This window comes from Zosterops lateralis (assembly GCF_965231275.1).
Source record: "Zosterops lateralis genome assembly, chromosome: 29".
NCBI lineage: Eukaryota > Metazoa > Chordata > Aves > Passeriformes > Zosteropidae > Zosterops > Zosterops lateralis.
This window is the reverse complement of record NC_139789.1, coordinates 94,140-107,953: the sequence shown is the minus strand read 5'-3', so window position 1 is coordinate 107,953 and position 13,814 is coordinate 94,140. Positions and strand designations below refer to the sequence as shown.

General features: G+C 44.3%; 1 protein-coding gene across 9 annotated transcripts in view; it reads left to right on the top strand.

The window, feature by feature from the left end:
* RANBP3 (RAN binding protein 3) overlaps positions 1–5,203 on the top strand; it is a 51,443-nt gene extending 46,240 nt beyond the window's left edge. For all 9 annotated transcript variants that reach the window (XM_083879868.1, XM_083879865.1, XM_083879867.1 and 6 more), the window contains 2 exons: positions 202–385; positions 1,259–5,203. In XM_083879868.1, the coding sequence (XP_083735994.1) occupies positions 202–385; positions 1,259–1,302 (228 nt within the window). In that variant the 3' untranslated portion in view covers positions 1,303–5,203. The remainder of the gene's footprint in view (positions 1–201; positions 386–1,258) is intronic.
* Positions 5,204–13,814: the final 8,611 nt, after the last annotated feature.

The following is a 13,814-nucleotide window of genomic DNA, read 5'->3' as shown; positions in this document are numbered from 1 at the left end:
ATTCTCACCATCAGAGTTCTGTGTATCTAATGTCCTGCTGTGTGTACCACGGTCTATTCTGACTGATTTGAAAATCACTTCAAGAAAACTAAAAAGTATATTGTGAAAATAGGCATGACTGGTGTGTATTATGTCAACAGTGTTTTATTGTGTTATAATTCCATGCACCTTTTTCTTATTTCTGATTTTTAAAAAATGCAGGCAAGCTCTAAAGATACAGGGCAGTTGTATGCTGCATTGCACCATCGGATCTTGGCCTTGCGCAGTAGAGTGGAACAAGAGCAAGAAGTCAAGAATGTAGTACCTGAGCCAGAGGTAACGCAGTCCAATGAGGAAGACAGTGATGATGATGATGTCATTGCACCTTCGGGATCAGTTGGAAGTGGTAAGTAAGAAAGACAATGGTGTTTCCAGTTTTTCATGTGTTTACTTGGGTCATTTCTTAAGGCAGACTATGTTCTTTGTGTACATCTGGGGAGTAGGACTATTGCATGGATTTCCTTTTTGAATACAACTACTTCTTGCCTCTTCTCCAAACTGGTAATAGGCCCCTGTGCTGCCCCTGAGTTGCATGCCACAGTTTAGCAGAGGTTTTCTGTGCTTTTTATCATTTACAATTTCTAAGGGTGGTTCTGAGTTTCATTTTCGCCTTCATTGTGGCCAAGAGTTGCACATAAAACCTGAGATCACTCAGGATCGGTAGGCAGCATATCCAGACTGACCTTTCAGTAGAGAGCTGTCTGGAAAGCAGGTTTACAAAGGGGCATGGAAGGAGTGTAATGTTTTTTATTGTGCATGAGGAGACCATAATTTAAGAAAAATACTAGTCTTCAGTTTGAGGGAGGCTTCCTTTTGTACACTCAACTTGGACATCATCTGTGCTTTGCTTTCTTGTGGCTGAGAACATCCAGCAAAGTTTGATGGTCCTCCGTCCTGATTCACAGAAGGGGAAAAAGAGAAAAATTAATATGAACAAAAGCAGTGGGGAAAATTGAAGAGATTGGAAACCAAGCTTTTAGGTTTTGAGATGCTGCTGGGATTCCTGAACCAGATTAGTAAAGAACGTAAAATTCTACAGTAGAGAGATCTTAGTCTGGAAGAGGCATATGCAAGGCAAGGGAGGAATTATACAGTTCTCATTTCTCATTGAATACCTGAATCTGAGACTTCTGTAGGCTTCTTGGGATGGCTCTCTTAATGCAAGGCAAAAAAACCAAAAGGTATTTCTTATGACCAAGAACTACTTCTATTGTTTCAGGTCCTAATGATGAAGGTGATGGGCAGAACATTGGCAGCACATAGCAGATGTGAGCTGATCTGCTTGCAAGGCTGCTATGAACACCATCTTGCAGGCATCTCTGGATACCCCAGGCCAGCGATTATTTCAGGCGGTATTTAAAGCTCCAGGACTTAAGAACTGTGCATCTCTGTTCTGTTTGTTTGGGTTTTTGGTCTGGATCAGTAGATTCCATACAAAAAAAAAAAAAAGCAGACTTGGAAACTACCTGAATGTGGTTTGGGACGTTGAAAGCTCATCATATTGATGAGCAAAAAAAAAAAAAAAAAAAAAAAAAAAAAAAATCCAACCCCAAAACAACAAAAACACAAAATGCAACCACCCCCAACCATTTCCCCTCTTCCTTGTAATTAAAATGGCACATTACAGCTTGTCACAGCTTTTCATTGGGACCTTTTGGCTGTTTCTTCAGTAGTTCATGTCTTGCAGGTCTCCAAGATACAACTTTTTGACGTGGTTCCAACTCGAATTCTGCTTTTATAACCCCTACTCCCCTTTATACAGGGAAACCCAGTCTTCACCAGCTCCTATGCTCACTGGCTGCCCTTTTGGGTTCCTTTTTCTTTATTTCTTTTTTTTTTTTTTTTTTGGACTGCAGATGGGTCAGGTTATTTTAATCCCAGCCTAGTTGTGGATGTGGATGCCATTGTTTGCTGTCTAGTGGGTTTGTAAACAGAAAGAAACAAAACATTGTGGTTCACCAGAAAAGCTTTTTTAATGCGATAATAAGAGACTTTAAAGTCTGCAGGATGTTTTGCTAACTCCTTTTTTTCTTCCCATTTCATTATTATTTTTTGGGGATTTATATTGTGGTGAGACTTTTTTATTTTAGTTTTTCAGTAAGATGCTCTTGTGTGTTGAAAAAGTGAAACAATTGTTTTGTACCGTTCTTTTCTGTTACTATTTAAGGGAGAGCTAGGCCACTATATGTAATAGGTGTTACATACAATTTTTCTTAGAAAATTTTATGTTTCTGTGGCTATAGTAAAGTGCAGGAGGCATACAAGTTACACCCTCAGAAAAGTTAAAGACAACAGCTGTTAGCCCTTGGAAGAATGAAATAGGCTCATGTAATGAGCTCTGCAAGCCATTAAAATAAATCTGTGTAATAAAGCAGTTCTCATTTAATGGCTTGATTCAACAAGCCATTTAAGCACTTGCCTGACTTTACTGTATGTGCGTAATCTTACTGAAGTCAATGCAACTCTTCATGCTTAAAGTTGAGGACATTTTTTAAAATTTTGCTGAATTAATGGCCTTAAATACAAAATTTAACTTCTAATCCTTCCTGTCCCCATTCTATTTCCTGAAGTCTTGCAGCATGAAGAAAAAGGTAATACTGCCAACCTTGAGTAGTTTGGGCTGAAGGTTATTGTATTCTGTTCCACCACAAATAAAAGCAAGAGTGTGGTTTTCTGTGTGTAATTCTAAAGTACTCCTACTGTAACCATAACTCACTTTTTTTTTTTTTTTTTTGCTTTGGGTGTTTTCTTAATCATTTGAGTCTTTTGTGTGAAAACTGAGTTTTATTTTCTTATTGAAACGTATGGTATGTTCTTGTCCAGCAAGATTGGAATTTGGTAGTCACTAGGTCACTTTCACTATAAATTCCCCAAATTGTTCTATTTCCTTTATAAATAATTTGCTGATAGATAATTTCTGACTTGCATGCTTGCTCCTTTGTAGGTTAATGTTCTAAAATGCATCACCTAAAAGAAAATGAAAGGGGAAGAAGCATTTGATATAGCATGAGTTGAAAACAGAAATCCAGGTTATAGCACCGAATCAACTTTGAAATAGAGTATTCAAATAGCAAAACAATCCTTATTGCCTCTATTTTAATGAAATACACTTTTCACTGGCAGTTAAGAATAAATCTTCCCCTTTTTTCTGTTGTTAACCATCACTGAAGACTGATGCTGTTCGGGTAGAGGGTGCTTTTACTTTTCCTCATAGCCAGTTGAAGGAATATCTGTGATTAATTTTTTGGCAATTGAAAAGGACTAATGATAGGCTGTGCCACTGCATCTTGACCTGTTTGGATTGTCTGCTCATGCCTTCTTGCATTTTCTTTTTCTCACCTTCGAGTTACTAGGGTTTTTACCAATGAACAGGCCTTTTGCTGCACCCCTGTACTCTTCCCATGCTTCAAAAAGAATACAGCAGGTTCCTTATTACTCACCACAATTTTTCTGCCCCACAAAGTGTGGGGACTTTCAAGTAAGTGATCTGCATTTTGGATCTGGGATTTTTTTACATTCTTGAGATACTCAGATTTAAACTACTCTTTTCAAACACCCTTGCATCATAAAGATGTTTCTTGTCAGCATAAGGAAATTAATTCTCATAAGGAAAATTAATAAGGTGTCTTGGCCACCACAGCCTACTTCTGGGAAAACAGGCATTATTTCCCGGTCTCAGGCTCTATGGGGGTCCATGCTGAGTCTCACTTTGAAGTGTTTTACCTAAAATGCAATTGATGGTGCATTCAGAAAAACAGAATAAGCATTCCTGCTTTGGGGTTTGGTGGTACAAAGTCACCTACAGCTTTCTAAAAAATTTAGCAACTATTTACTGATGCAGATTTTTTTTTTTTAGCTGGAAGCTTTGCATGAATGTTCATAGTGAAGGCAGAAATGTTGCTGTGCATCCCAACAGAATTGGCAGTGTGTTGTGTTCAGGCCATGCCCAGCAAGATAGAGTTGGGCCAAAGCAAAACCCTGACTTAGCTCTCTGCTTTAACCCTTACTAAACCAGTGACAGGCGAAACCAAACAAAGCCTCGAAGGATCTATGTAAGACTGGCATATCAAAATGTACATGGGAATTACATTAAAACCTGTGTCAGCAAGCAAGCAAACAAAACATCCTGAAACATCCTGAGTCCTGCGTTGTGTTTCCTGTACCAAGCAGTGGCTCTTTGAGGGGAGGGTAATGGTGACCAGCTCTGCTACCTTACAGCAGTCTTCCCCTTGCTTATGTTCCTGTTCCGTCTTTGCTCTTAGACCTCTTGTTAACTTTAATGTGGTGTTGACAATTCTTGTATAGCCTATGTGGCTACTGACCAACACAGGCAGCACAGCCTTTCAGGTTTCCAAGTGGAAAAAGAATACTGGAGAGTGTTGTAAAGTTGAACAAGCTTGCTGATGACTCAACAGTGTACTCTGGCAACCAGGAGGGCCATCTATGTCCTGGGGGGCCATTAGGCATAGTCAGGTGAGGGAGGGGATTGTGTCTCTGCTCTGCACTGGGGCAGCCTCACCTTGAGTTCTGGTGGCACTTTTGGGCACCACAGTATAAAAAAGATGTTAAGCTAATAGAGAGTGTCCAAAGAAGGGCCACAAGGATGGGGAAGGGTCTAGAGGGGAAGCTGTATGAGGAGCTGCTGAGGCCACTTGGTTTGTTCAGCCTGGAGAAAGGGAGACTGAGGCGAGTCTTCAGCCTCCTCATGAGGGGCAGGTACCAGTCTCTACACTCTTGTGACCAGTGACAGAGCTTGAGGAAACAGCATGAAGCTGAGTCAGGGGAAGTTCAGCATAGATACCAGAAAAAGGTTTTTCATCCAGAGGGAGATTGAGCACGTAAGACTTCTCAGGGCAGTGGTCACAGCACCAAGCCTGAGTTCAAGAAGTGTTTGGACAATGCTCTGTCACATGGCCTTTTTGGGGAGCCCTGTGCAGGGCCAGGAGCTGGACTTGATGATCCTAATGGGTCCCTTCCAACTCAGCATGCTCTATGATGCTATGACAATCTTGCTAGAATGGTGATGTCACTGAAACCAGAAGAAAGACTCTTATCTGTAAAATGAAAAAAAAAAAATACACACACAAGAAATACAATCGTTAAGGTAAGAGAATATTATAATTACATCATCTTTCTGTAGTTCAGTTCTCAGCGCATGATGCATTGCTTTCAAGAAGACAGGGCAGGAAATTACCTAAATAAATGAGTCCTCAGTCATCCTACCCTAGAACTAGGGTGAGCAGATTATTAGAAGAGGAATAAAAGCCCTCCAGCTTTGTCATGGCTCTTCTTGGTTCCCTGAGGTATCAACTGATACCATTGCTTGCATATTACTGCTATTAAATCACTGTTCCTAACATGTCCCATTCTGCAGTTCAGCTGGTCTCTTGCTCTCCCAGTGAGTGTAGAAAATGGTTTATTTCTAGAGACGTATTACATATTTCAAATTTTACCATGTTTTCCATAATCTCTAGTTTTAGGAATTCCAGTTATGATAATTGCCATAATATGTCATACAAGATTTCATTAAACTGACTTTTCACTCTGTGCTTTTTCTCCTGGTGTTACTTGGTCTTTCTATGCACTGACTGGCTTAAACTGAACTCTAGTCCATTGTGTGGGTAGTGAATTTTCAGACAGGATGTTATAAAGATCTTTTTAGGTTTTTTTAAAGGGTTTGGTTTTTTCTCTTCTGTGAAATCAGCACAGATCAACACAGGTGCATGAGAGAAGTGCTAAATTAGACAAAGTCAGTCTTGATTCTTTTCTGCTAGGTGAAAGTACAAGTATCTCATTACAAAATGCTTACAGATAATTTCTGTAAATAAAAGTCTCATTTGAAGATAGTATTCAGAGCTCCCTTTTGGCTTCCTCCTTTCAAGGACTCCTTCCCAAAACACTTCCTTTTGTAAAGATACAAAAGCTGAATTTGTCACTGAGAACACTGCTAATTCTGTTGCATGGGTGGGTAGTGAATGCCTTTTCCAAGGTTATCTGTGAATTAAATATGGGGTTATTTTAAATGAACCACTCCTGATCGAATTCTGGTAGCTTACCATCAGCTTCTAATGAAACTAGAAAAGCCAAATGGTGATGTATGCTTGATTTCCTCCTCCTGTTCCAGAGACCAAGAGGTGTCATTGAGCCCCCACTGCAGCGTGTCTACTGCTGGGAACATATACCTGAGCATCCATGTGCTGACTGTGCACTGTTCTCTGAAAAGCAGCTTGCCGTCTGTAGTCCATTTGGCAGACAAGATAAATTCCTGTTCCGGAGAATTCAGAGTAGAACTGCTGCTGCAGACAGGAGATCTATTGGATAAGGCTGTACAAAAAGCTTCCTAGAGGGAAGGATGGGAGAATGTTTTGAATGCAATTTGCTGATGGATGGTTCTGCCATTCTTGAAAATGTTTTGGAGATAGAAGGAACCCCAGTTATCTGCAGCTTGTAGTATGATGGCAAGCCTCTCCCCTTGTTTAAGGGAAATAATATTCTATATCATCAAGTCTGTTTATCAGCAGTAATAATATTTGGAACCAAGTTAGTATTTTAAGAGTAATGTTACATTAATTATGTGTTGCTTTCCCTGGAACTTGCCTCTTCAGAGTAAGGTAACCCTTCCTTCCTATTGTAACAGCTCTCTGAACAGCATTATCTGCCTGTGGAGGGTCTGCAGCCCAAGGGTGTATCTGCTGAATAAAACCTACCAGCACTGTGGCAAGGTTAGCTGCAGTCTATCCACGAGGCAGGTGGAAAGTTGTACACAGTAGGGTCCTAAGTCCTGTAGCTACAGGCATTGTACCTGCTCCAAAGCAGAAGAGCTGGGAATTCTCTGTCCCACCTCCCTTGAAGGTGGAAGAAGCGTTATGAATCTACTGCATGGGATACCGCCACAGAAGAGCTTTTAACAGCTGCTTTGATCCCAGAAAGCTATTTGTTACCTAATGGTGTAGTGTCTTGCCCTGTGCAAGATTCAGTGGCTTCTGTATGTTTATACTGGGGAGAGAGCATTTGGAACGTGTGTCACCCTGCAGGTGAATGTTTTCTCTGTCCTCCTGTCTGGAAGGGTCAGAGCCCTTTGACTGATGTGCTTAGGAAGAGCTTTGGAGAAGAGGCAAACCTGTTCCTTTATTAAAGCACCAGTGAGTGCCTGATGGTGGCATTGATTCTGTGTGTAAGAACAGCAAGCTCTCCAGCACACACAGGAAGCAGTGGCTAAGCCAAGGGACAGTGGAAGGCCCTCTGTTGTGAATACAGTGTGCACCAGCTCCTTCTGGCGCTGAGACAGCTCTGGAACGGAGGTGATTTGCCTGCCGTGTTGTCAGCACATCCCCGGTGTGATACAGCCTTGTGCATCTGCCGAACCCTGGCCGTGCCCCTTCTTTTTCTGCTGCCAGGGCCTGTGAAGCCCCGAATTCACTGCTGGCAGGTTACAGTGCTACAAAAAATTCCTCTGGATAACAAAGCAGTAGCATCCAAGTCCAGCTGTTTTGAGCTCCTGTTGCAGAGAAGAGATACTGTGGGAGACTCAGCATACTGGCAAATGCAGAAATCAAGTATTTAACATGCTTTTCACACACAGGAAAAAGAGAGTGGTGAGAAAGCTTGAGCTCACAACAGTACAGCTGTAGACTTCACTCAGATCTTGGGAGTTGTTTCAATAGTCTGGAATACAATTGAAAGAACTTTGCTTGAAGGGATGTCACTTATAGGAAGGATGCATGCTAAGATCTTTACAAACAAATTCGATGGATGAAAGCATGGGTGTTAATGTCTCTGAAATGGGTCTTAATGTCTCCACTAACTTCAAGCAACAGATTTGTTGCAGAGCCCAGACAGCCTCACTCCTGAAACAGAATAATGGGGGACTCTGCACAAGCCTGAACTTCTGAACTTTGGGATAAAATGACAGGTTCAAGGGGGAATATGAGATAGGTGATTCAGGAAGGCTGTACCTTCCTAGCGCCTCAGGCAGTGGAGAAAGGAGGAGGGCACTGTGATAGATGTAGTGTATAAATTCGCATATAAAAACATCGTATTAAAAGCTTGGACTATTGAAAGCTACCAGGGGGTAGGAGGGGGGGCGTCTCCGGGATTCTAAGGCCCATTGTGCAGCTGTGAAACCACAAAATTTGCAACAGAAAGGACAAGGCCAGTCTGGAGATGGCCCATTCATCAAGGATGGACTTCTACTTCACGACTACTCAAGATCTGATATCAGGCTTGGTGGAGGATCCGGAGGATGATCAAATCAGCACCTCGAAGGAGGAGTCCGGGAAGATTCTTGAGACTTCTTTCATACTTTTGGGAAATCCTTTCCAAACCTTACTTACTTACCTTACGAATAAAGAAATGCATGAATATTCGGACTTCCAATAGATTTGACCTCCAGACAAAAAAACTGTATAAAAGCTGTACATGGAGACCTAACATTCCTGGGCAAGATTGGATGGCACTTTTGCTGCTTTTAACCTGTCCACCCAGCATTCGATCGATGTTGTCCGATTTTATTGTGGCCTTTTAAATTTGATCTTGGAAAATTGCCAAATAAATTCTCTTAATTTGGAATGGCTTCTAATTGTGATAAATTTGGTGTAAAAATTCGTGTATAAAATTATAATCCAATGTATAATAAGAATGATGTTAATAAAATGTAAAGTCTAGTAGGTAGCAATCTGCATCCCCAGCCTGGACGGCTTCAGTTGCGAAACAGGAGAAGGACCATCACACTGAACAAAAACGCTAGCCAGCCCCGATAAGAATCACTTCCTTTCCAATGCAAGGAGAATTCCTTCTTGACGACGATGCAGATTTCATCAACGCCCTGGCACGATATGCAAACTGAAATCAACATAAGACTGACCTGTATAATTGGCATAAGAAAGAACCTTCCCGGAATGGATCAACGGGACTTGACAAGATCCGGGAAGGCCATTGAAAAGAAATTCGGACTATTCAGCCCACCCTGGACACCTGGACTGCCTAAGGGCAGAAAAATCCTATAAAACGGTGGACAGAGAACTGCACGGCGTGGATTTGGGCGTCTTGTACCCTGGTGTGCGGACCCCTATCCACCCGGCGTGGCGCTGCTATTTTCCTATTTTGTGGTTTTCTCATTTTGCTGGTGTTCGATATTGTGTTATTAATAAATTGTCTTTTTATTAATCCGATATTTGCCATTGCATTTATAACAGATTTGGTGCCGTGACTCGGATTCGGAGGAGGCTGCGGGGACCCACGACCCAGAAGGGTACCCCCGCCGATTTTGGCGGCCTGGTGAGTGAGGAGACCCCGCGGCTCCACCCGAACCTCCGAACCAAATTTAGGATGAGAAAACCACAAAAAAGGACAGGGGAGAGGACGGATCCGAGGGCAAAAAGAGCTCGGGAAGGCAGAGGGCCTTCAAAAAGCCACGGCTGACATTGCTCGTAAAATGTCTATGTGCACGAAGATATCCACGCAGGAAAAGGAGCTGTAAGTACTGCTGGTTGAGCGGGTGATCGGGCGAGTGTGTGAGACATGACCTGATCATGAAGTGAGTGTGGACTTCAAGGTCGCATTTCCGTCTTCCCGCGAGGGGAACGGTTGACTGCGAAGGAAGCGATTTCGTGTGAAAACTCTCTCATACCACTCGTCAAAACTGGGACTAGGAAAGTCACAGGGACCGATCACAGGGTGGGCAAAAAGGGGAAGGGTACCCTGTCGAGCTCGGGAATTGGTAAACCCTTTTTGCCAGCGGACCAAGGTAAGGGTCCAAAGAGAATCCGAAAAGGATTGAGTACCGATCAGAGGCCCCTCAGCACAGCTCGCTGGAGGGGTGAGTGATCGGAAAAGCCCCCATCCCCTGAGAAAGAACCAGAGACACAACGCACAGGCAGAAAGTCAACTTGCAGGGAATTTGAAGACTTGGTAAGGAAATTTGTGAAACATGGGACAGAGAAAGAGTAAACCCCAGAAAAAGACCTCAGAAAAACTCCCCTCCGGTAAGGGAAAGGGAACCATGAAAATCCCTCGAAACAGTCCCTTGGGGTGGATGTTGGAACATTGGGGAGATTGCCCTCAGAGGAAAGGGAAGTCCAAAGAAAACATGGTGTACTATTGCATGGATGTGTGGGGTGGTGAAGAATTGAGGAGTCACCTTACGTGGCCAGTGTGGGGATCATTTGAAAATTGGACATGTAGTGAGTTGAATCGCTATGTGGAAAACAAGAGCCCCTCAGACCCTGAGGAGAGGGAATACGCTCGGCTCTGGCTAAACACCCGAGCAGGTTTGTTCCCGATGAAACAGAAAGGGCGGCCCGGAACTGGGACCGAGCCCTGGGACCCCCTGGATCACCTCCCACCTCCTTACAATGGGCCGAATTCACCACCCTCTCCAGATCAAGTGGTGCCCATGGCTCCTTTAGACCCTCAAAACCAGCTTTTGGGGGCACAGGCATCCCAAGTAGGGAGCCAGGTCTCCCATCCATTGTCCCCGCTGGCAGTCCTTTTGCTGCCACCCCCTCTCTTACCTCTTCCGTCCAGCCTGGGTCCGTCGGCGGCGCCCCCGTCGATAGACACCATGACCGCGGGAGCCCCCTCTGAGATCCCGTCTGCGCAAGCATGGGAGCACTCCCGTTCACTCTTTCCGCCGCAACCAGGGTTGGTCCGAGCAGAGGAGAGAATCCCCTCTGCCGCACAGGCGGCAGTTCTGCCCCCACAGTCCGGAAAAGGGAGACAACCCACTGCTACCTGTTCTCCCCCTGCTAGCAGGACCCGCTTGAAAGCAAGGATGATGGGTGATGAATGGGGAGAAAGCGAGAATGAGGGACACAGTTTACTCCCATTAAGGGAGGTACCGACGGTTCCCCTCAACACAGGAGATGTAAGAGCTTTTAAAAGGGAAATGGGGCGATTGTTGGATGATCCTTTTGGTGTGGCAGATAGGTTGGATGAGTTCTTAGAAAGCAGCATCTATACCTATGAGGATCTGATGGCAATCCTGAGGTCTCTGTTCAACAACGAGGAAAGAGAAATGATAAAACAGGTGGGTATCAGAGACTGGGACAGGAGAAACCCACAAGGGACACCCGGTGATCAAAAATGGCCCAGCTCTAGTCAGAGTTGGAACGCTCAGACAGAGGACGGGAGAAGGAGCATGATAGACCTGAGAAATATCATAATCCAAGGCATTCGGGAAGCCGTCCCAAGGGGTCAGAATATCAGTAAAGCCTTCAATGAATGTCAAGGGAAAGAGGAGTCCCCCACCGAATGGATTGAGCGATTGAGGCGAAGTCTGCAGATATATTCTGGGACGGACCCTAATTCCCCTGTGGGGGAAGTGTTGCTCAAAACACAGTTTGTAGCAAAATCTTGGGAGGACATCCGGAGAAAGTAGGAAAAGATAGATGGGTGGCAAGATAAGAGCTTGCAAGAATTGCTGAGGGAAGCACAGAAGGTGTACATGAGGAGGGAGGACGAAAAACAGAAAGTTCAGGCTAAGGTCTTGGTAGCAGCTGTGAAGGAGGTCCAAAGACAGGAGCAGGCTTCGGGTAAGTATAAAACCTTACCCCGAAAGCCTCAAGGCCCCCGCAAGACAACGCCAGTCACGAGAAGGGAACTGCCTGAATGTTACTATTGCAAGAAGGCAGGACACCTTCGGAGGGATTGTAAGAAAAGGATAAAAGATGAAAAGATTTTTCAGGAGGATTAGGGGTGTCAGGGGCTCTTCACCTTGGGGACCAGGACATCTAACGAGCCCCTGGTAAAATTGAAAGTAGGTCCCCAGCGTCAAGAGACCATTTTTCTGGTGGATACCGGGGCAGAAAGGAGCACTTTACAGCATTTACCAAAGGGGTGTATGGCCAGTGAGGAGAGAGTTATGGTGGTGGTTGCAAAAGGGGATCCTTTTAGAGTGCCAGTGACAGAGAATGTGGAAATTGAATCAGAAAACAAAGTCTGCTTGGGAAACTTGTTGTTGGTGGAGGAAGCTGATTACAACTTGCTAGGGAGAGATACGATTATCGCCCTTGGAATTAGCATAGTTGTAAAAAGTTCCGATCTAGTGGTGAAAATGTTTAATCTCACCGAGAAGGACGAGGCAGACGTCAATCCGGAGGTATGGCACTCTAAAGGAGAGGTGGGGAAACTAGAAATAGACCCCATTCACATCATAATCGAGAACCCCAAGGACCCTATACAGGTCAAACAGTATCCCATTCCCCTGGAAGGGAGAAAGGGATTGAAATGGGTAATCGATGACCTTTTGAAGGGAGGAACAATAGAGCCATGCATGTCCCCCCATAACACCCCTATACTGGCTGTGAAAAAGGCAGACGGAAGTTATCGGCTAGTTCAGGATTTGAGGGCGGGGAACGCTCGAACCAGGACTAGATTTCTGATAGTGGCCAATCCATATACTTTATTGAATCGACTCACGCCCGAGGATGTGTGGTATAGTGTGATTGACCTAAAAGACACATTTTGGACTTGCCCCTTGGATGAGAAAAGCAGAGATTACTTTGCTTTTCAGTGGGAGGATCCCGATACCAACAGAAAACAACAATTAAGATGGACAGTGCTTCCCCAAGGATTTGTGGAATCCCCTAATCTGTTTGGACAGGCTCTGGAGCACCTCTTGACTCAATTCACCCTGTAGGAAGGGACAAAACTGTTGCAGTATGTGGATGATCTGCTAATAGCTGGATCCTCTGAGGAAAGTGTGAGGGAATGTACTGTGGCATTGCTGAATTTCATTGGAGACAAGGGTCTGAAAGTTTCTAAATCCAAACTGCAGTTCACGGAGCCCAAAGTGAAATATTTGGGTCATTGGCTATCCCAAGGGAAAAAGAAATTAGACCCTGAGAGGGTCACGGGAATTATAGCATTGCCCGCTCCAAAAACTAAAAGGCAGATACGCGAAGTATTAGGGCTCCTGGGGTACTGCAGGCAATGTATTGAAGGTTTCAGTGAAAAAGTGAAATTTCTTTATGAAAGGTTAAACACCGACAGAGTGAAGTGGACGGATCAGGATGAATTGGATTTTCAAAAATTGAAAGAGGTCCTCATGACTGCTCCAGTACTGACCCTCCCAGACGTGAATAAGGAGTTCCAATTGTTTGTAGATGTCAGTGAGCAAACTGCACAGGGAGTCCTGACTCAGGAATGGGCCGGAAAAAGAAAACCCATAGGATTTTTATCAAAAATCCTAGATCCTGTGAGTCAGGGATGGTCTATGTGCTTGCAGGCCATAGTCGCAGTGGCGCTCCTGGTAGAGGAGGCGAGGAAAATCACCTTTGGGGCCTCTTTGATAGTTTACACCCCTCACGATGTGAGAAACATTCTGCAACAAAAGGCAGAAAAGTGGTTGACCGACTCTAGGCTTCTGAAATATGAAGCCATTCTGATCAGCTCCCCAGGATTGGAGTTAAAAACCACCTCGGCACGGAACCCTGCACAGTTCATGTTTGGAGACCCCTCCGAGGAACTGTTGCATTCCTGTGCTGAGATCGTGGATCTCCAGACAAAAGTAAGACCCGATTTGGAGGACCAGGAATTGGAAGGAGGGAGAAAAATGGTTCATGGATGGGTCGGCAAGAGTAGTGGAAAGAAAGAGAAAATCGGGGTATGCAGTGGTGGATGGCAGAACGGGAAAAGTGGTGGAATCGGGCCCCCTGAGACCCGAATGGTCAGCCCAGGCTTGTGAGCTTTATGCTCTCCTAAGGACTCTCAAAAGGTTGAAGGGAAAAAGGGGGACCGTATTCACTGATTCTCGGTATGCGTTTGGGGTGGTTCAC